The 22178-nt window shown below is 37.8% G+C and overlaps 1 protein-coding gene and 1 long non-coding RNA gene across 2 annotated transcripts in view; one reads left to right on the forward strand and one right to left on the reverse strand.

Annotated features, from left to right (window-relative positions):
• A2M (alpha-2-macroglobulin) overlaps positions 1–15681 on the reverse strand; it is a 38134-nt gene extending 22453 nt beyond the window's left edge. Inside the window, exons 1-14 of the mRNA XM_032347186.1 lie at positions 15498–15681; positions 13168–13351; positions 12187–12346; positions 11947–11999; positions 9929–9949; positions 9491–9659; positions 8779–8863; positions 7081–7201; positions 6224–6338; positions 5966–6075; positions 3773–3934; positions 1659–1886; positions 1343–1406; positions 10–152 (exon numbers count right to left, since the gene is read on the reverse strand). Of these exons, the coding sequence (XP_032203077.1) occupies positions 10–152; positions 1343–1406; positions 1659–1886; positions 3773–3934; positions 5966–6075; positions 6224–6338; positions 7081–7201; positions 8779–8863; positions 9491–9659; positions 9929–9949; positions 11947–11999; positions 12187–12346; positions 13168–13351; positions 15498–15583 (1701 nt within the window). The 5' untranslated portion in view covers positions 15584–15681. The remainder of the gene's footprint in view (positions 1–9; positions 153–1342; positions 1407–1658; positions 1887–3772; positions 3935–5965; positions 6076–6223; positions 6339–7080; positions 7202–8778; positions 8864–9490; positions 9660–9928; positions 9950–11946; positions 12000–12186; positions 12347–13167; positions 13352–15497) is intronic.
• Positions 100–21777, forward strand: LOC116593231. Its single transcript, XR_004286840.1, has 3 exons — positions 100–176; positions 2040–2261; positions 21400–21777. It is a non-coding gene; the product is annotated as an uncharacterized LOC116593231 (long non-coding RNA).
• Positions 21778–22178: the final 401 nt, after the last annotated feature.

Here is a 22178-nt window from a genome sequence, read left to right on the forward strand (position 1 = left end):
GAAACCCACCTTGTTGGCTAGACAGTTTTCAATCTCGTATTTTGCAGAATCCCCGACCACTTCCCCATCAGGTAAAATGGTGAAGAGGAGCAATCGAGCGATGGGAGCAATGTCTGTCTCCACGGGGACGGACACGGAAAAATGGCCATTCACTGGAGCACAGAGAGAACGAGGAGGTGATTATGGCTTAGACAACTCCCCGGGGCTGAAATGAAATTTTTCTGTTGCACAGAGCCATTTTTAGGAGCCTGGGCCGGTGAATGACTGTTTCTATTAGTTGGTATAACAGATAAAAGAAAAAGTAGATGTGATAAATCAATGTTTATGTCTAAGAATTCTCTAGCACTAAGAACTCTAGCTTTAGAGAAAATTTTATTGAAGTGTTCTCTCATAAATCATATAATGATTTCACACCAATTTTCAGCTTTAGCTCATCTCTGTAAAGTTCTGATGCTATCTGGGGATATGGAGACATCCACTTGGCTACTATTTGATCTAGACTTCACACGGGAGGAGGGAACTGAACATGAAGTTGTGTGATGTAATCGTCAGAGTTCAGCACATTGTATTTATCCTTCTACGTTCTTTAACTTTCTATGAACAAAATATTCTACTTTTTTTTCTTAAGGGGAATACTGTGCTCCTTTGATAGTTGTTTTTTGATGCCTACGTAGTCATATTAAAGTTCTGTAAATAAGGCTACAATGGTGCTTTTCTGTTGCTATGAAGATGCATCAAAATAGTAGCTCACTGATAGTTAAGAGAGTAGCTCACAGATAGTTTTCTTATAAGTGGTTTTCAAACTTCCTTAGAAGAGCAGAAGACGTCACAGGTTTATATTGCTGCATATTTGTTCATGGCGAGAGTCCAATTTAATGGTGGAAGTATCCAATGCAACTTTCCATAAATCAGAACTATCTTCAAAAAGGAAATATGATACAAAGATAGAAATGACTCAGCCAAAGACCTAGTGCCTAGGAAGCATTCCAAGCATTCCAAGCATTCTGTCTCCTGAAATAGTTCTAAAATGTCATTTTGAGAAGAAGCTCCATGAATATTTATGGTTTGAAAATCTGGAATAAGCATAGATTCTAAAACAACAACCTCAACATTTTAAGTAATCTGAACAGAAGAAGCTGAAGGAAAAGAAAAGAAATATTTCATAAAGGGCAAAATGGACGAACAAACACACACCCATTCTTTTTTTCTCCTCTCAACTTCTCATTTATTGGAGTTTGATGGAAATCACCACCGTTTATTTGAAACTTTTTTTGGTATTTCTGCAACTTAAGGCTGACTATGTCAAAGTGGGGCAGAGACGTACAATTGTGGAAATACTCACTATTTCCCTGTTCCACAGGCAGCACGTGCATCCCATTGCGGACAATGCCTCCCTTTGCCATGATCTGCAAAAAAACGAAAGGAAAAGAAATTTTGTTTACCTGGCAGAAATCTTGTATCCCACGTCCTGCCCTTCATGCGTTATGTTTGTTGTACTGAGCTCCAGCTGGCAATAATTAGCCCTAAGAGAAGTCGAACTTTCAACAGGAACTTGGATAAGAAGTCAAAGTAGTGATGGCTAAAAGAATTTCCTAATTCCTTGCCTCACAGAGGACTTTTGCCTATGGGTGAGTCAATGAAGTGGCCTTCCTTCTTACCAGATAATAGAACACGAGTTCCTTCAGCTCCTGCAGGACCTGTCCACTCAGAATATAATGTGCTCGAACTGTCTGAGTTTGGCCGCAGGGCAGTTCACCAGGCATGGGCTCTAGGTGGACAAAACTCTTGCTTGGGGAAAATACAAGATCAGCAGTGTGATCAGCTTCTTCGTACTCTGCCGACAGCCACTGGTAGACGTAACAGGGTCTAGGATCCTTGTGTCTGACCTAATGAATTTAAAAAACAGTATTATTTTCTAGATTGTATGTCATAATCAGCATTGTCACAAAACTGCATTAGTTCACTGTCCTCCCTTAACTACTACTTAGAAAGCTTTTGCTCCACAGTAAAAAGTGAGAGAGTGTTTATCCGTATTGCAGACCTTAACCCTGCAGAGGCTCCTTGGGTTGGTGTTTAAATTTCTGAAGTGCATACATGGAGGCATTTTTTTTGCTCTGCTTAATGTGCTCGACATTTTTGGGGCCACTTTATCTATGCCGACAGAGAGGCTGGAAATATAAAACCTCATTGAGGAGATTAAATACTCTTCAGAGACTGAAGAACAACATTCCAGAAACCTATTTATGATGGGTTTCAAATAGGTACTATGAATAAATGTGATACTGCAACCATAGGGATCTGAGAACACTTTCTGTCAATGGCTTTGGTTCATGAGTTGAGTTGATGAATTAACTGACATCGCTCTCTCTTGGGCTGTCCTAGGGCTGGTTATTTTTAAAGCTTTCTGTGGTTCTGGACTTTCAAGGTTTATAGGCGCTATTTGAGTTGTAGTGTAACTTTTCTCTATGTAGAAGTTATTCCTTATTCCTTATTCTCATCCTCGCTTCCCAAGCGGTTTGAATGAATCCTTGTGTCAGCAAAACACTTTCATTTATATTTTAATATATGTTCTAGTGATAACAGTAAATGATTATCAAAAAGAGGGAGCATTTAAAAATAACTTTTTGAAAAAGATTTAATTTATTTATTTGACAGAGAGAAAGATCACAAGAAGGCAGAGAGGCAGTTGGGGTGTGGGGTGGGAGGGAAGCAGGTTCCCTACTGAGCAGAGAGCCCAGATGTGAGCTCGATCCCAGGATCTGAGATCATGACCTAAGCCAAAGGCAGAGGCTTAACCCACTGAGCCACCGGCGCCCCTAAAAATAATATTTTTATTTTCAGGTTGAGAACACTGCCTAGCACATAGAAAATATCCAAGACACTTCTTGATCGAATAAATGAATGAATGCTCAATTTTTAATTATTAGAAGATATCAGGGTTTTGAAGGTGTGGGGGGTAGGAGGTTGGGGGAGTGAGGTGGTGGGTATTATGGAGGGCATGTATTGCATGGAGCACTGGGTGTGGTGCATAAGCAATGAATTCTGTTATGCTGAAAAGAAATAAACAAAACAAAACAAAAAAACAAACAAAAAAAACTAGCTGCTTGTGGGTATTAAGGAGGACACGTTTTGCATGGAGCACTGGGTGTGATGCATAAACAATGAATTTTAAAACAGTGGAAAAATAAAGTTAAAAAAATTAAATACAAAAGATAAAAAAAAAGAAGATATGGGCTTTCATGCCATCTATTTTAAGTGCAGTCAATATAATATACTATTTATCCTGTTTATTTATCATTATTATGTAATATCTATTGTATAGCCATATATCTCTTACTGTATATCTACATTTCTATGCTATACAAAGTAAGTTATATGGGGATTAAAAAAATCTGGAGAAACACTAGAATAGCAGGACAAAAATAAAGTAGGAAAAACAATTGAGAGTATATATGCTCGAAAGCAAATGCTAGTGATGTTGAACTGGACTTTTACAATGAAAGCCAAGGTAAAGGGAGCTTGCGTTATCATTTCTTATATGTAAATTTTTATTTATTTTTATTTCAAAAAAACACATCAACTGTTAAAAAAGAAATTAAACATCACATTTAATCCCACCACCTGAAAACTGAAGGGTGTTATGTTTGTTTGTTTATTTATTGATTGATTGTTTCTATAGGACTAAACACGACTTGGAAGTATCATCACCTTTAGGCTGCAACCTTATTTCCAAGACTACTTCATGTCATTGGTAACTTCTCCTCAAACTTACCCTGACAGTGAGAGAGGTACCCGTAATGTTGGTGGTGTTGATAGAGAACTGAACCAGGCCATGCTCATCAGTGGTGGCATTGGAGTTATAGTTAGCTTCATTTGCTGTGATGAAGACAAGTTCATCTGGCATGGGGACACCTTTCCCATCCACTAGTTGCACCTGAAGATTAAAATCTGTGGATCAGTTATATGATTAATACCCAGTATTCACCAAACATTCATTTTATCACAAATATTTATTATGTCCTATATATTGGACGTGGTTCCAGGCATTGAGGCTAACAGTGGTGAACAAAGCAAGGTTCCTGCTGTCATAGAAAAGAGATATATGTTAATAAACACATAGATGATATATATTTATTTAGTAGTAATCAGCCCTAAGACAAAAAATAAAGCATTGTGGGGATGCCTGGGTGGCTCAGTCAGTTAATCAACTGCTTCTTGATTTCAGCTCAGGTTGATCTCAGATTTGTGGGATTGAGCTCCACATTGGGCTCTGCACTGGGTGCAGAGCCTGCTTATGATTCTCTCTCTTCCTCTCCCCTGCTCCTACTCCCCTCCAAATAAAATAAAAGCAGTGTGAAAAGATTAAGAATTATGGAGCTGATGATAGGGGTGACCTGAAAAAAGGATTCTGTGGATATTTTGGAAATGCCATGTACTACATAGAACTCTTGGAGAGTTACAGAGCAACAAGTGCCAGATAGTAATGAAAATTTTTAACTCCTTAGCCAAATTTAACTGAGCTCCAAACACTTATTTTATGACCGACCCTTAACTTTCTGTGGATTAGTGTTCTAAAATATAAGTGCACAAGATAGCAATTGCTAATACATTACCTTGTATACTTTTCTAGTTGTTTTTTTATACATCTGCTTCTCAATCCAGACTTTCAAACTTTTGGAAGGTAGGCAGATATGATGAGGGACTTTCCATGTGAGAAATGCAAAGTTGAATAGAATCATACAGTATTACGTAAGGGCGTAAAGTCAAATTATTGCTATTATTGAACTCAGTAGATGAATGATCTGATTCAGATTGTAAAGATGATGATTCTTTTTCAGTAGAAGCTACTTTTGGTAGAAGGAAGCACAATTGGGAAACTTGGATCCATATTTGTAATTGATTAATAAAATCTCAGTTTGCCAATGAAATACTAGTTGCACGTACAAATTCAAGGATAGGTACAAAATTCTGATTCTCTTTTGATGAAAGATTCTTATGACTAATGGGGTAGTTATTTAGCAGGAATGAAGTATCAAAAAATACACTATACCTCTCAGAAATTAAAAATAAATGGACTGTCCATTTTGGGAAGTGACAAAAATTTCTCAAATCTTTTGCCGTCATAACATAATCAAAACATTCTAAAACATACTCCGCCCCTCTGTAGTGGGGTCTCGTCCCTCTCTGCTTTGGTCTCCACACCTACAACCTCATAACATTTCCAATAAGAATATGACACACAGGGGTGCCTGGATGGCTCAGTGGGTTAAAGCCTCTGCTTTCTGCTCAGGTCAGGATCCCAGGGTCCTGGGATGGCATAAATCTGCCATCTCAGACTTCTGGAGTCAGAAAGATCCATCTGCTCATCTGCTTGTAATACAAAAAGTAACAATACCAGATATTTTGTAGATACATGAGAAAATTTATATTTATAAAATCTGGAAGCCTTAAATAGAAATATTTTATCCTTTTGTGTACTGTTTTTTAAAAATGTGTTCCTGCTTTATAGAGAAAATTATAGAGAAAATAATATAAATATAATATCCATGAAAGAAACACCAGGTACAGTAGAGTATTTTATACTCCAAAATAAAAAAGCAGCCTACCCACTCATTTCCATACAAAGTTAGTAACAGCATAATTTAAAAGGCCACCATAATTTCTGAGAAAATATTTTGTGAGAAAATATAAAAATCCGAGACTACTGGTAAACCAAGGAAAGACTGAGTGATATCAAACCTAAAGGTGAAAAAAATTTTGATGGTGTTTTAGAATAATTTTGTAGATTTCATATACTAATTTCAGAGGAACAGATTTATTTTTATGTGGTTTTACACTTTTGGTTATGCTAATCAATAGATAATAAACCAGGTCTGATTTTAGCAGGATATAATATGCTTATTAAGTGATTAAGCAGAATATAATATGCTTATTAAGTCACAATTTGACTTAGAAAATACTTCACCTGCCCAAAGAAGGGGATCCCTCGTCTAAAGTATGGGTCCACTTTTATGAATGAAAGTTTGGTTATGGTTGTTGTTATTTCAATGGATCTTTTTCCAGTTAATTCTACCCCTGGAAAAAAAGAAAAGAAAAAAGTAAGTTTTTCTGGAAGGATGATCTCCCTGAACTTCTTACATTACTTCCATTGCAGTTCATAGTTCAGCAAAGGAAATAAACCCATGTTCATTTTTTTTCTCCCATACCCACGTGGTATGCAAACCTGTTCCTTCTTCTTGGATCTTAGCCTCCACTTCAAGTTTCATTTCATACCCTTGTCTCTTCATCTGGAAGATCTTGGTTTTTACTTGCTGAGAGATGCAACCCTGGCTGTTTAGCTAGGTGGGGATAAAATACAAAAACACAATACTGGACAGATCAGTCGTTGATTAATCCAGTGGGATTTTTTGGGGACAATATAACCTGGGATCTTCTATGACAAGAATACAATACATATTCTCTAGAGATTAATTATGATTGCATTTCATAATAGTATCTGGTTTATAATGGATATATTTCTTAGCATCTGATATTCCCTAGAGTTAATGTGATAGAAAATGTTTTAAAAATTTGTGGGTAATCCTACTGTAGCAGGGAGCTAAGTTTTCACAAGTTGAGCTCCCCTTCCATAGTATCCAACTGTTGCTGGGAAGGGGCTGCCCATCTGGAGACTCAGTTTCCTATCCCTGTGAGCCCTCGGAAGGGCCATCTGACAAGTTCTTGCTCATGGAAAAAAAGCAAAACAAATACCCTTCCCAGCCAAAGTGATTAACAGGTGTAATGCTTTTTCTTCTTCCTTCATACAAGTAGATGCCCAAGGCAGTTCTGGATGCCAAGTATTGGAGGTTGCTCAACTTTCATTATCCTGGGAGCTTGGTGAGCCAGGAACACCCACAGTGGAAAATTACAAGAAATAAATAATTCCTATTGTGCTAAATCACTGATATTTAAAAATCACTGTAGCCAACATAGAATTCCCTTACAGATTACTCTCTTCCTGAGTTAGGACCATGTTGTAATTCACTGCTTATTAACAATGTCTCCATTGTTAGTCCCTGGAAAGAACAGTTTTTCACCTACCTGGTGACTGAATTTCTCACAGACAGCCTGTGACTCTCCACTATAGCAGTAAGAAGGGTTACTGTACTTTCTGCATACTCTCATAGTCATATGTCCCGGGACGGGCTTCCCATATGTGTATCTGTCATAAGAACATTGCCAAATGAGTCAAAGCAGACATTGAACATCTCCATTTTCTACTTATTTCCATTCCCCTCTTAGCAATAGTATGTTTTTACCCTCTGTACATCTAATCTCTGCAGGCTGAGAGCACAGTGTTGAGAGCAAGTATGCTAAGTTATGACTCTTTTTAAAAAAATCTCCAGTGCCTTACTTATTTCACTCAGCATGGAGGACAAGGGGAGATGGAGAGGAGAAGGGAGTTGAGGGTAATTGGAAGGGGAGGTAAACCGTGAGAGACTATGGACTCTGAAAAACAATCTGAGGGTTATGAAGGGGTGGGGGGTGGGAGTTTGGGGGAACCAGGTGGTGGGTATTAGAGAGGGCACGGATTGCATGGAGCACTGGGTGTGGTGCAAAAACAATGAATACTGTTACACTGAAAAAAAAATATCCAGTGCCACATGCTAAAATTGACTACAGTCTTTGATCATATCTTTTTCCCCTTAATTTTTTATTTTTAATTTCATCTTTAAAAAGATGTATTTATTACTAAAGCTACACCTGTTCTTGAAAGAAAAAAAAAAAGCAGTATCAACAAAATGAAAATGAGAGAGAGAAGAGGACCTCAATTCTACCTAGGAATACAAACTGTGAATATGATGGTGTTTCCTTCCATTATCCTCTTCCAATGTGTAGCTCTCTTTATTTGTATGGAGTTTAACTTGTCTACTTTTTATAAAAATGGGGTTGTGGCATATATACATGTAAGTCATTGATGGTTAGTGTGTTTTTGAGGGTATTTGTTTCCTTCCCTACCTGTCTTTATTTGCAAGAGTATGGGCTCACCCGTTATATAGGATCAGGAACTTGGTGGCAATTGCTCTGAGACAGTGCAGGGACCCAGGTGAACTGTGGGTGCATTACATGTGTGGTCTTTAGGCAGAGCTGGTTTCTTCAGTGCTAGGGCTGCTTTCTGCTAGTGTTTTCTGCTAGTGTTACCCCTGGACTACTGGAGAAGGCCATGAGATTTTTAGAAACATGAATTTTCAAGGTTGGAAAGGACCAAGCTGAGAGATCGTGTCCAGTCCCATCAGTAAAAATGGCAGTGCTGAGAGGTGTGTGACATGCCTTTGGTAGACCGATGACTCAGCTGAGATTTTGGTAATATGCCTATCACTACAAATTCTGAATCTAAGCTGTTTTTCCACTATGCATGCAAGGTCAGGTAAATGATCTGTTGATGACAGAATTTCCTCTACAGAAGGGAAAGTCACTATACTCTTCAACATTGTTCCATTTGTGTGTGTGTATGTGTGTGTGTAGCTTTGTCACTTTCAGAATCAACCACTGTAGATAGCTTCTCTAAGAACAGTTGTTTGCCCCATGATAGTTATAATAATACTGATAAGGCCATGAAAGGAAAAAGAAGGAAAAATAGAAAAACAACAGGTGAGGAACATTCCAGAGATAGGATGATCTCAAGTACTTAAAGTATTTGTACTCTCACTGCTCCTAAAAAAAAAGAGTCAAAATATCCCAAATGGTGAGTCTCCTTTATATAATGCTCTCAAAAGATTAAAAAATACATAAACTCACAGGCCACATACTGACACATTCACATCTTCTTCCAAGATAGTGATTATCTTTGGCATTGTTATTTGCACTTCAAACTTGGGAAGCACTGTTTATTGGAGAAAAAGGAAGTTAGTGATTATTTTTCAATTTTTGGGGATTTAGTATTTTCAGTAAAACTCCCTAATAATATTTTAGGGCTCTGAAAAGGTAGCTATACTCTCCAATACAACCACCTTACTATCAATGGATATTCTTTTTTTTTTTTTTTTTTAAGATTTTAATTAATTATTTGAAAGAAAGTGAGCAAAAGCAGGGGTAGGGTAGGGGCAGAGGGAGAGGAATAAGCAGACGCCCTACTGGGCAGGGATCCCTGGGATCATGAACTGAGCCCAAGACAGATGCTTAACTGACTGGGCCACCCCTCACCATTTAGGTACCCCTAAAATGGATATTCTGATAGAAGGACTGTACCCTTAATGAATTATGGAAGACTTATCTAAAACAAGGATGTTCTACATATTTTTTGAGATTAAAAATTATTACAAAAAATAACCAAGCTATCAGAAGTTCTATGCACCGATCACTGAGAGTCTCACTGGAGTTAAATATAATTGATTCTCCTCAAAGCTCAACCTCACACATAGAAAACAGAAGGACTCTAAATAAGCACCAACACTAGGCTCTAGAAGTTTAGATATGAAGAAAATGCTCCACGACTTTTCATAATCCATACCAAATTCCTCCACAGTGAAGGCGTGTGTTGTCACTCCACCTGATTCCTTCTGTACCACCACCTCATAAGAGCCCTGAAAGGGCTCTGACGAGAGGGGAAAGCTCAATTGCTTGAGACCATTCTCTAATAGGAGTTTCTGCCATTGTGCGATGCGATTTCCTTTCGGGTCCTATGGATACAGTAATTGTAACTTACAAAGCTTAGAGCATTAGAGACAATAAAAGCAATCTATGGAAACTCCTATGTTATCCACAAAGAGAACCAATGGGGTGGTGGTGAGGGGTGGGGAGGACAAATGTTAGAACCATCTAGCGCTATGTGAGCTCAATCATTTCTCCCTTAATGACAAGTTTCTGGTATACTGTAAGAACCTCTCAAATATGAGCATTTTCTCTAAATTTATTTAATTCTGTTTATGGAATGTTTCATGTTGCTTACCTGAATGTATACTAGTGGAATCTGAAAGACAAAAGAGAAATAAAGGAATGCAGAATTATTCTCAAATATTCTCAGTTCTGATTTATAAACAAGACAGCTTCTGTAGTAAAACAGAAAAAAGAGTCTGGGTTAAATTTTACAAAACTTAGGGGGAGACGAACCATAGAGACTGTGGACTCTGAGAAACAAACAGGGTTTTGGAGGGGAGGGGATGGCTGAGCCTGGTGGTGGGTATTAAGGAGGGCACGTATTACATGGAGCACTGGGTGTGGTGCATAAACAATGAATCTTGGAACACTGAAAAAATAACATTAAATTAAAAAAATTAAATTAACATTAAATTAAAAAAATTTTACCAAACTTTCAATTAATCTATTTTAAGCAATTAATAAATAATGTTAAGAACTTATTAAGCTATGAGCAACAAATATCCATATGCACAGCCACTCATTTAGAATGGGATTTACTAATATTACTTAAATACTTAAAGGATCCTGTGAGGAACACTCCTTTGTTATGAAATTTTATGGATTAAGAAATAAACTAATGGAACTATGAGACTTGTACTTAGTCCCAAATACTGAGATGGTCATGGAATTCTTAGTTCTAAAGAGGAAGAATAGTTCCTTTACTATTAGTGGTTAGTCATTTTAAAAAAACTAGTATTTATTAAGTGTTACCATGCGCTGTACGTCATTCTAGGTGCTAGAAGTATAGCAATATACAAAAGAATGATATATTTGCTCTCATGGAGCTTGTATTCTAAAAGGGATCGATATATAAGAAACACACACACATACACATATATATACACACATACACATGTCTGAGATATATATATTTTATATATACTTAATATTTTATATTTATAATTTGATATTGATACTTATTTGACATATATATCAATGATATGGTATCAATCCTATATCTCAAAGATAAAAAAATGTACGATAAACATATATATGTGTACACACACACACACACACACACACTTTATATTAGGTAGTGAAACATTGAGGAGCAAAATGAAGCAGGGTAAGGCTGCCAGAATGATGGATGAGGTGTTTATTTTAGATAGAGGAATGGAAGTAGAAACTAGATCAGCTTCAAGGTTACTGCAACAGCTTTGTTTAGAGGTGATATTGGCCAGGATGAGATTGTGGCAATTCAGGTTGTTGGAAATAGAAATAGTATGGATATATTTCAAGCTATCATGATTTTCTGACAAAGTAGATGTAGGTATGAGAGAAAGAGAGGAAATAGGGATTATGCAATAATCTTTTTTTTTTAGAGATTTATTTATTTATTTTAGAGGGAGTGAGTGGGAGTGGGAGGAGGGCCAGAGAGAGAGGGAGAGGGAGAATCCTCAAGCGAACTCCTCACTGAACACAGAGCCTGACACTGGGCTTGATCTCAGGACCCTTGAGATCATGACCTGAACCAAAATCAAGAGTGGGTTGCTTAACCAACTGAGCCACCCAAGTGCCCCAAGATAAGCTTTTGTTTTAGGATTAGAAGAAAAGAATTGCCTCTAAGAAGATGTAGTGAAGCAGTGCATTTGGGAGAGAAAAATTAAGACTTTCTGCTTTGATGTCTGCATTAAAATTGAAAGAGTTGTTTCTTGTAAGAATCAGGTGTTAGTCTCAAAGAACAAACACTGATTATACTCTTCCTTGACAGAAGAGGTTCTGGTAGGTGTGTTTAGAAAAATTCTAAAACTTTGAGAAGTTATTTGAATTTAACTTATTTCATGGTGTAGGCATGTCTATTACTTAATATATCTTTCTAATTTGCCTAGTGGAGAACTTTATAAAGAGTAAGTTTGATTGTGTGACAACTAAGTACCAGTACCAAGCTGGAAAGAACTAGCTACTTCCTTGACCTGAGATTCTGGTTTAAACGAGGATCATGCACTATTGTAATGGCAGAAACCAGTTTCTTTCTCTCCGTATCTTCCCCCACCATCCAGATTGTTTACACAGATAATAATGATTTTAGATAGGTATTCGGAGACTTACCAACTCATTCAAGGGGTGAAAGTTTTCATCCAACGCAACAACGCGGAACTTCACTGAAACAGAAATATTTTCCATGAGTCCCACAAACCTTAAATCAGGCTTAGCAGTTGGTAGAAAAAAAAAAAAAAAACTAACCAAACTGTTAAAGAACCAGGGCTATAGAGCCATTAACTGGGGAAGATGCGGGGAAGGAAGGTCTTTCCTTTTGGGAGTTGTTTTGACTATAGGGCCTTTTTGTACCTGTCTGCCCTGGTTTGTAGATGGGCTTGTCTGTCTGGACAAAGACCAGATTCTCTTCGTTTTTAACCACCACTGTGGTCCGCCTTTTGAATTCGTGGGTTGGTCCTTTCACTTGGATAGTGAGGAACATGACCTCTTCATTGGATGGAGATCTTGGGACCTGAAATATAGGACAGGCCATAAGAACCCATTCAGTCTTGCAAGTTTCCTCCTCCACTCTTTGTTCCTCTCCTCCCTGGAGATCTGGTCCCTTTACTGCACCCCCTCATTTTCATCAGGGGAAGTTGGCATGGACAGGAATTACTTCTGTTATTTTACAAATGGGGAGACAGAACAGAAGGTGGAGGAAAATACATCAGTAAAAGAGTTTGTAATTGAGACTTACATCTCCTTATAGATGAGCCAATATGTCTTGATTCAATTATATGATGAACTTTACCAAGTTGATGTTCTGTGTTAAAAGGGCATGGCAGAAGCATATTTAAGTCTATGGGAAACGAAGCTACCATGTTTTATTGGCCGTAGGCTGTAAGCATTTTACATATGGGCAACTCTGAAGAGATAGTGGATATTGGCTTATGGTAATTTCTACAATTTTCCCTGTTTAATATGGGCTGATGTGTTCCTGCCAGACCCCCACTGGAGGCTTAAGTCATGGGTTAATCCGGCTTGCTTTATTAATATTTTTTCCATTTTAATGTTAAGAAGTCACATTTTCCTTTTGTCTAGTGCATACTGCTTTTTCCTCCTGGCTAAAAGAAATTTTCTTTGATCATCAAGTTGATTTTTAATATGCCTCTAAGTATTTGTCCCCCATTGGAAATTCATGCATTGCTTCTTAATTTCTACACACAGCTGCCACACTTACATTTCTTTCTGAAGTCTTTGCCAGGCTCTCCAAGCTTTATCTTGACTGAATTCTGGATGCCTATTATCCTAACCAGTAGAATCAAGTATATGAAGTCAAACAGGCGTACTCACAGTGAAGGAGACACAGTGGAATAAGTCCTTCTCTACCACCAGGTCAGTGAAGAGGCTCTTGTTCTCCCTGACAGACTCCAAGGAAGCACTCACAGTCACTGTCTCATTCAGGTAGCTCAGAAGGAGGCAGCCCTTCTCAGGAGTTTCAGAGTGGAGCAGGGAGGGGACCAGGACCATGTACTGCCTGCAATGGGGGAGTCCAGTTAGCAGAAAGTGTAGGAGGAGAGGTATTGCTATCACCAGCCTATTTTCCAACACGGTGATTGTTACTACCATTAGTTTGATACCAAGAGAGGATATATTGATGAACATGACATTGGTCTCTGCTGTTGAATGGCATGCGTGAGAATTATTCCCTGTTCCATCACCAGTGCCATGGCAGTGAACATTTTGCTGGAAGTGAGCTTTAAATAGATTAAAATTTGCTAGGATACTTCACTTTAAGGAAAACAATACGCAAGCACCTGAATTCAAATAAAAATATGCTAATTATGTTTATTCATGTTGTAAATCTATTTTACATGAGGATTGCTATAAAAAGCAAGCAAAGTCTCAGGAGAGACACTACAAAAATCGATCAATAAACAGTATTTTCATTGGATATATATATTCAACAGCCCTATGAAAATGATAAGGCAAATACTTGCTTCCACTTTACAGATGTGGAATCCGAGTCTCAAAGAAAATGAGTCATTAGTTTAAAGTCTCAGTTATAAGTAACTAATGAAATCTTCATGTTACCTAACCCTGGCTGTTCGCATTTTAAATATTTGGCATTCAACTCATGGCTAGACAATGGCTCCACCCAAAAATGGCCTTCTAGTGATGGAATTCTGGGTTTTGGTAACCCATGAACTAGAACAGAAGCTTTGCCAATACCCTCATACATAATTTTGACTACATAGTTTTCAAACTTTTTTGCTTACAGAATTCCTAAAATAATTTTTAGACACTATGCATTCCTTACATATTTTCAAGTAAACATCTACATTTTTATCACAAACAATAACAAAAGACAATATTTTTGATGAAATTTTAAGTTAAAACTTAGTCTTCTATAAGTTTTCGATGGATTCTTAAATATTAGTGATAAGATACCCAGTATGACCTACTTAAAAAGTACACCAAAAGGTTGTTTTTGTAACGATCAGAAATTTAACATCTTTCCTTTTTTTTCCTCGTAAACTTGAATTACCATGCCACTTACTACATAAAAGTTTATCCTAAGATTTTTATGCTTCAAAATATATTTATGGATAGCTCTTGCTTCTTTATTAACTAGTTTCTTTATTAACTATATATGTATATATATATATAGACATATACTCATATATATGTAATGTTATATATGGATGCTTAATTTAAATTCAACTCTTTATGTAATCATAAAACTGTTAAACATTTTCTTCTGGATTGACTTATTTTCAAGTCTTACTAGTCCATAACTGATCAAAACAAAATACATGTATTATAATATTCATACATATTAGATATAAAATAAAAATATTTTTGAAACACATCTTTAATAAGAACAATGAGCTTTTTTTCTGTATCCATGGATGGATATTCCTTAATTGTGAGAATTAAAGGAGGCCTAACATTAATTCTGTTGGTATTTTTAGTTTGTATGGACATGAGTGCCACAAAAAATTATTTACATAAAGTAAATAAAATACAGATAAAACAATTACATCATTGTTACCAGTTCTTAGAACTTCTGCATTAGGTACCAAAAATCACCCAGTACCTATTGCTTCTAATCACCTATCAGCTGGTGTTTCCTTTAGATCCCCCTTCAACTTTGTTGAAACAAAGAATTCATCACCATGTAATCTGCAAAAGAATTTTCTCCCTCATTGTTAGAATCCTTTGCTTTCTCAACGTCAGCATAAGTTGTTTCAAATTATTCCACCCTATAGATTTTTATACTCTAGGACAATGCTCCACAGTGACATCTGATTGAGGGAAAGATTTGTCTTTCTTTTATAAAGTGCAAGATGGGCAATTAAGAAAGAAGTAAGAAAGGATAAATAGCCTGGTCTCGAGCAAATCAATCTGAATGTGAGGATCTGAAAATTGATTCCTTTAAAAGTATCAACTGCCAATGCCCCTCAGAAAACTTTGTATAAAGTCAGAGATTCAGAGTTGGAGAAAAATAATTAAGAGTAAGTAAAGAATGAATAAACCAGATTTATGCAATCTCATCATTGGAGGAAACCTTGGAGATAAGAAGAGGACAGTTTCGTGGGAAAGACATATGAATAGTCTAAATGAGAATCAAAGAATTCTCCTCTAAGGAAAAGATTCTTCACATCCTCTGTGAAACTCACGGTTTTCCAGAGACTGAGGCATCTGCAGGCAGGAAGGCCAGAAGGAGGAGAATAAGATTTGGATGAACGAGCGTGTTCTTCCCCATGCTGCAGGGAGAAGGGCCCTGAGGAGACCAGGCTGTATTGCGCCCTGCTCCCTGCAACTGGGCTGGTCCCAAACATTCCTCAGAGCAAGGAGGCTTTATGCTGCTCCCGGTGCAAACAGGAAGTTCCACCCACACATGGTGTCTAAACAAAGTAGAGGTTTCTGAATGTTCTGTGAAAGGGTCATGGCTCTAGGCGGCCTAATTACAGTCAAGGTTATTTCTGGGTGGGGTGAATAGAATTCCTGGAGGGATAAAATCCACATTCCCCTTAAGTGCTCCCTTTCTCTGGGTTTTACTGTAAAGCAGCTAAGCGGCTCTTCAACCCCTTCTCTCTCTTCTCCCTCCGTCCATTTCCCCACTGCTCCTTTTAAGGCTTTCCTCACGTTCCTTGCCTAAATAGTTGGCAAGGGAAGCTACAATTTAAGCAACACTGGACAGGCTCAAAATAGCTATTTCACTTCAAGTCAGAGCGAGTCCTCCATTAGATATGCCTACTCCAATGTTGAAGCACTTTCAGAATTCAGTAGTTCCCTATGGAAATGGTATTGGATTACAGTAATAAGTTTTTGACTTTAGGGATAGTACCTGAATGTGGATGATGAGCCAGACCCTGGAAGAATGATAATAGGGAAATATTTTTCCTGTATTAAGAAAGTGAAATGATGAAAAGAGAAGCAGCAGAACCTCAAAATAAATAAATAAATAAATAAAATAAAAAATAAATAAAAAATGCAAAGCTTTGACCTATTGTTTATAATAAAGAACCCAATTTATCATCTACTATACAAACAAATTTTGTTACAGCCTTCTAAATATGCTACTACCTAACAATCTCTAATTAAGTAAACTATTTCATCCATCCATCCATCCATCCATCCATCCATCTGGTTGTTTTATAAATATTCATTGAGCCTAGTAGGGCTAGGTATCATGCAAAATTATGGAGATGGTGTGGTCAATTATGTAGAAACAGATATGCCCCCAAAGATCTTATGTTCTATGGGTGTGAAACCAGGCAAATAAGCAAGCAATAAAAATATAGGAGGCAAGCATTATTATTTATTTGGATCCCTGAAATATGAATGTTTTTTTACTTGATCCTGTACAAAAGATTCCTTAATATTTCCTCTTTTTAAATTTTTTTTTCTTTTTTTCTCTTCAGCTTGGGTGCTTTCTATTTTTACCTTGTCTTCCAGATCTCTGGTATATTTTTCGGCATCTCCTAATCCTCTCTTGATTTCCTCTAGTGTAGTTTCATTGGTTATTATATTCTTCAACTGTGATTGATTCCTTTTCATATTTTGTGTCTTTTTATTTGGGAATAGCAGTGCAATGAATCATTCATGAAGCCAGCGTTGATTGCCAGGATCACCTTGTGGACATGTTCCTATATGGATTGTATAACACGCAGCACAGAGCGCTAAATACGGTGTTTTACTAAAATCAATGGTATGGTTTAGTTCACTCAGATACCACTGTTACCAAAAATTGTTGTGCATGTTTTTTTTAGGAGTGTGTCACATGCTGCCCATACTGCTGAGCAATGTGTCCACCGAGACAGCACTCTCCTGATTCTTTCAAGCATCTAGCGCTCCTACAAATATCTTTTATACATAGGCTTTTATGGAAGGATACTTATCTATTTACTTTTTGAGTATAGTTGACACACCCTGTTACATTGGTTTCAGGTGTACAACATAGTGACAAATTTATACATTATACAATATGCTATGTCCACTACAAGTGTCCCTATCTGTCCCTATACACTGCTACATAGCATCAGTGACGATACGCCTTATGCTGTGCCTTTTATTCCTATGACTTACTCATTTTATAACTGGAAGTCTGGACCTCCCATTCCCCTTCACCAATTTTGCCCATCATGCCTTCTCTAGCTGCTACTGGAGGTAGGGAATACAGTTTATTCTCTGAATTTATAGTTCCCATTCTTCTTTTCGTTTTTTTTTTTACACATTTTTAAAAGATTCCACTTATGAGTAAAATAATATGGTATTTGTCTTTCTCAGTCTGACTTATTTCACTTAGCACAATACCCTCAAGGTCCATTCAGGCTGTCTCAAATGGCATGATCTCATCCTTTTGGAAGCCAAAAATTATTATTGACGTCCAGGATGCTGTGGGAGCACGTAAGAGGGGCACATAATCCTCTCTTGGACTTTGGAAAGGAAATCTATGGCAAAGCAAAATTTTAATTAAGCTCTAAAGTATGAGTAGTGTTTAGCCAGAGGAAAGAAGGAGATGAAAAACGCATTCTAAGCACATAAGGAATGACTTACACAAAGGCTCAGGAGATGAGAATAATCAAGACCCATTTAGTGGAATGAAAAGTACTTGGTATAGAAAAAAATGCCCATGTGTTGAGGAAAGTGGTGAAACAAGCTGGCCTCAAATCAAAAAGGATCTTGTTGGCAGTAGTAAGGTATGTGGGGAGTGATAAGTGGAGTCACTTCTCCGGCTTTTACTGAAATTTGGAAGACTGATGGGAAGGACACAATCCCGAGGCAGAGGGGCCAGTTTGGGAATTGATACAATTATTGTAGGTGAGAAATGATGGTATCTTTGAACTAGGGCATTCATAATCACATTAGAAAAAGACTGATACATTTATATCCTATTTAAGAGGTAAAATTATAGTACACAGCAAATATATGTATGTGATGAAATGTGCCTTTCAGTTTTCCTGGCTGGTCATGGAGTGAATTGTGTTGCCTTTAATTGACTGAATGGAACAGAAGGAATACAGAGTGGGAATGAAGGACAGAAGAAGGGCTGAGGGCTGGGAAGATAAGGAGTCTGGTTTTAGAAAGTGCTTGTAGGGGCACCCGCGTAGCTCTGCTGGTTAAGTGTCCCACTCTTGATTTCAGCTCGGGTCATGGTCTCAGGGTCATGAGATGGAGCCCCATGTCAGACTCTGCACTGGGCCTGAGTCTGTTTGGGATTCTCTCTCTCTCTCTCCCCCTCGCCCCTCCCTGCCTGTGTGCACACACACTCTCTCTAAAAAGAAAAAAAGAAAAAAGAAAAAAAAGAAACCGCTCATGGAATATTCAAGTATTAATTTTCAAAGGGAGTTTGACGTTTGCATCCAGAGTTTAGAGTAGTATGGCTTAATAGAAATACAACATGAGCCTCCTATGTAATTTTACATTTTTTAGTAGCCACATTAAAAAACAAAAATACGACAATTAAATTAATTTCGATTATCTATCTTACTTAATATAGCTAAAATATTATCATTTCAACATTTAATCAATATAAAAATTGCTAAGATACTTCACGTTCTTTTTTGTACTAAGTCTTTGAAATCTGGTGTGGGATTCTATACTAACAACACATATCAATTTAGACTAGCCACATGTTGAGTGCTCAAAAGGCCATGTGGCTACTTGTTACCATGTTTGACACAGAAGGCTTAGAGCAAAATTTTTCAAATTGTGAGTCATTATCCACAATGAACTATGGTATGATTTAAAAAATGTGATCTAGAATATAGTAAAATAGGAAATATTGTAATGAACAGAATGAGTAAGAGATATTGATTTCAGAAACACTCATTTCACATCCATGCAGCAGAAACTGTTGGTGGTATCCTATGACCCTCTTCTCCAATTCTATCTTTATAATCTTAAATAATAGAACTCCTGAGGGGGTGCCTGGGTGGCTCAGTCAGTGTTAGACTTTGGTTCAAGTCATTCAAGGTCCTGGGATCGAACCCCAGGTCATGCTCCCTGCTTTTCCTCTCCCTTTGCCTCTCCCCCTGGCTCATGCTCTCTTTCTCAAATAAATAAATAAAAGGATTAAAAAAATAACAGAACTCCTGAGTTTTAGCTGCACACAAGCTGCATAGCTGAAAACTTTCATTTTCTAGCCTCCTCCCTTGAAGCTGAGTGTGGCATATGACTATGTTCTGGTGATTGGACTATGAGTGAAAGTGATGGTTGTAGCTTTTCATGACTTCAAAAGGAAGACTTGGGTTTTGTGCTCCCCCTTCCTTCCTTACCATTGGCTGGAATGTGGGCATGATGGCTATACTCATAGCTTCTGTTGTAGGCCTTAAGATGGAAGCCACATGTCAAAGAAGGCAGAGCAACAAGCAAGACACCATCTGAGTTCCTGAGTCATCCAAAGGCCAAAGGCCACTGTAGCCTAGACTTTCATGTAATGGAAAAATACTTTCTTTTATTTAAGTCATTGCATTTTGAGATCTCCTCACTGGAGCAGTAAAGCTTATATTCTAACTAAGTCATTTCTTTATCACTATCTTTGTCTCTCATAATCTCTATTCTTAACTATGAATGTACTCATACATGTGAAAATGTGATTATAGTGTTTCATTGTGAGCTGTCCAATGAGGATGTACAGAATTTATTATTATAAGTTAAAGTTGAAACGATCGGGGCACTGCCAGTTTACTGAGATGGACTACTTATACTGATTAGAGATTTCTCAGCTTGTTGGGAAAGCTGATGCCATGGGAATGGATGAGAACACCCAGATAGGATATGTTGGTGAAAAGAGAAAAGAGCCCAGGACAGAGCCCCAAGGAACCCCAGGGTCTACTTGATAGGGAGGGGAAGCCAATGGAATAAGAAAGGCTCAGCAGAGAGAGAAACAGAGGAGTGTGTAGGATCTCTAAGCCCTCCCTGACAAAAGGACATTTTTAAGAAAGGAAGAGTCAAAAGAAGATTTTTCCTAGTTGGAGTTATTAGGGCTTGTTGCTAATGAACAGACACTTCTCCAATGAAGACATACAAATGGCTATCAGACACATGAAAAAATGTTCATCATCACTAGCCATCAGGGAGATTCAAATCGAAACCACATTGAGATACCACCTTACATCAATTAGAATGGCCAAAATTAACAATACAATAAACAGCGTGTGTGGAGAGGATGTGGAGAAAGGGGAACCCTCTTACACTGTTGGTGGGAATGCAAGTTGGTGCAGCCACTTTGGAAAATAGTGTGGAGATTCCTTAAGAAATTAAAAATAGAGCTTCCCTATGACCCTGCAATTGCACTACTGGGTATTTACCCCAAAGATACAAATGTGCTGAAAAGAAAGGCCATCTGTACCCCAATGTTTATAGCAGCAATGGCCATGGTCGCCAAACTGTGGAAAGAACCAAGATGCCCTTCAACGGATGAATGGGTAAGGAAGACGGAGTCTGTATACACTATGGAGTATTATGCCTCCATCAGAAAGGATGAATACCCAACTTTTGTAGCAACATGGACGGGACTGGAAGAGATTATGCTGAGTGAAGTAAGTCAAGCAGAGAGAGTCAAATATCATATGGTTTCACTTATTTGTGGGGCATAACAAATAGCATGGAGGACACGGGGAGATGGAGAAGAGAAGGGAGTTGGGGGAGATTGGAGGGGGAAATGAACCACGAGAGACTATGGACTCTGAAAAACAATCTGAGGGTTTTGAAGAGGTGGGGGGTGGGAGGTTGGGTGAGCCTGGTGGTGGGTAGTATGGAGGGCACGCATTGTATGGAGCACTGGGTGTGGTGCATAAACAATGAATTCTGGTACACTGAAAAGAAATTAAAAAAATAAAAAATAAAAAAAAAAAAGAAAAAAGAAGAAACTAGAAACAAAGAAATACTTACTCGCAAGATTAATTACTTAAAGGAGAAGGGATTATTAACATTAAAAGCATTAATTTGTTGCCTTATAAATTACAAAGATGATCTACAAAGATTTTTATTGTTAAACCCCTGGCTATCCATGTCAAATGCCACAGAGAAATCAAATAATAGATTGAATTATCTTTTTTTTTCCCTCCCTAGTTATAGGGAGGAGAACACTGGGACCCAGCATTTTTGGTGTCTATGTTGGGCAGAAGCCTGATGACAGCTTGTGGAGTGAGAAGAAAACTGAGAACCAAAGCCAGTTTTGCTGAGTTCATCTGAAGGGAAGGAGAATGATAGGGCAGTCTTTGGAGCCATGTTGGGTGACAGGGAGTTTCTTTAAGAGGAAAGGAATTTGAACAAGTTTAAATGAAATGTTGCTTCTATAAATGCTGAGTGGGAGGGTCGAATGAAAAGGGAGAGGCTGAATATTGTGCTGTGAGAAGTGATAATCCCAAGAGCAGGCTGAGGATGTGTCAGGAGGATGCTAAGTGAGTGGACAGAGAGATTCTCTTCAGGAGAAATAACATCACTTCAGTATAACCGTAGAAGGTAAGTTTTATCAAAAATGCTCCCTTCACCCAAAATGGAGTTTCTCTTCTTGGGAAAGGGAAAAGCGAGTATAGAGGAAAAAGTGACTGGATCGGTTGTCAGGACACTGAGTCCTAGCCCTGACCCAGTTATAAGGTCCTGGATAACTGAGTTGACTGTCCTGAGCTTCAACTTCCACACCAAAAAATATGTGGTTGATGATGTCTGTGCTATCAGCTTCCTGGGATAGTTTTACACATAACGTTATGTGGAAGAAATTTTTTTTTTTAAACTGTTAACCTTCGTGAAACCATGAAAATGAATATTTATCTTTTGAATCTTAATGACTGAAGAAGGGCTCTGGGCTTTGGTCTAGAATGGCATCCAAATAAGGAAAGTTAGGGTAC

The sequence above is a fragment of the Mustela erminea genome, chromosome 6, assembly GCF_009829155.1.
Source record: "Mustela erminea isolate mMusErm1 chromosome 6, mMusErm1.Pri, whole genome shotgun sequence".
Taxonomy (NCBI): Eukaryota; Metazoa; Chordata; class Mammalia; order Carnivora; family Mustelidae; genus Mustela; species Mustela erminea.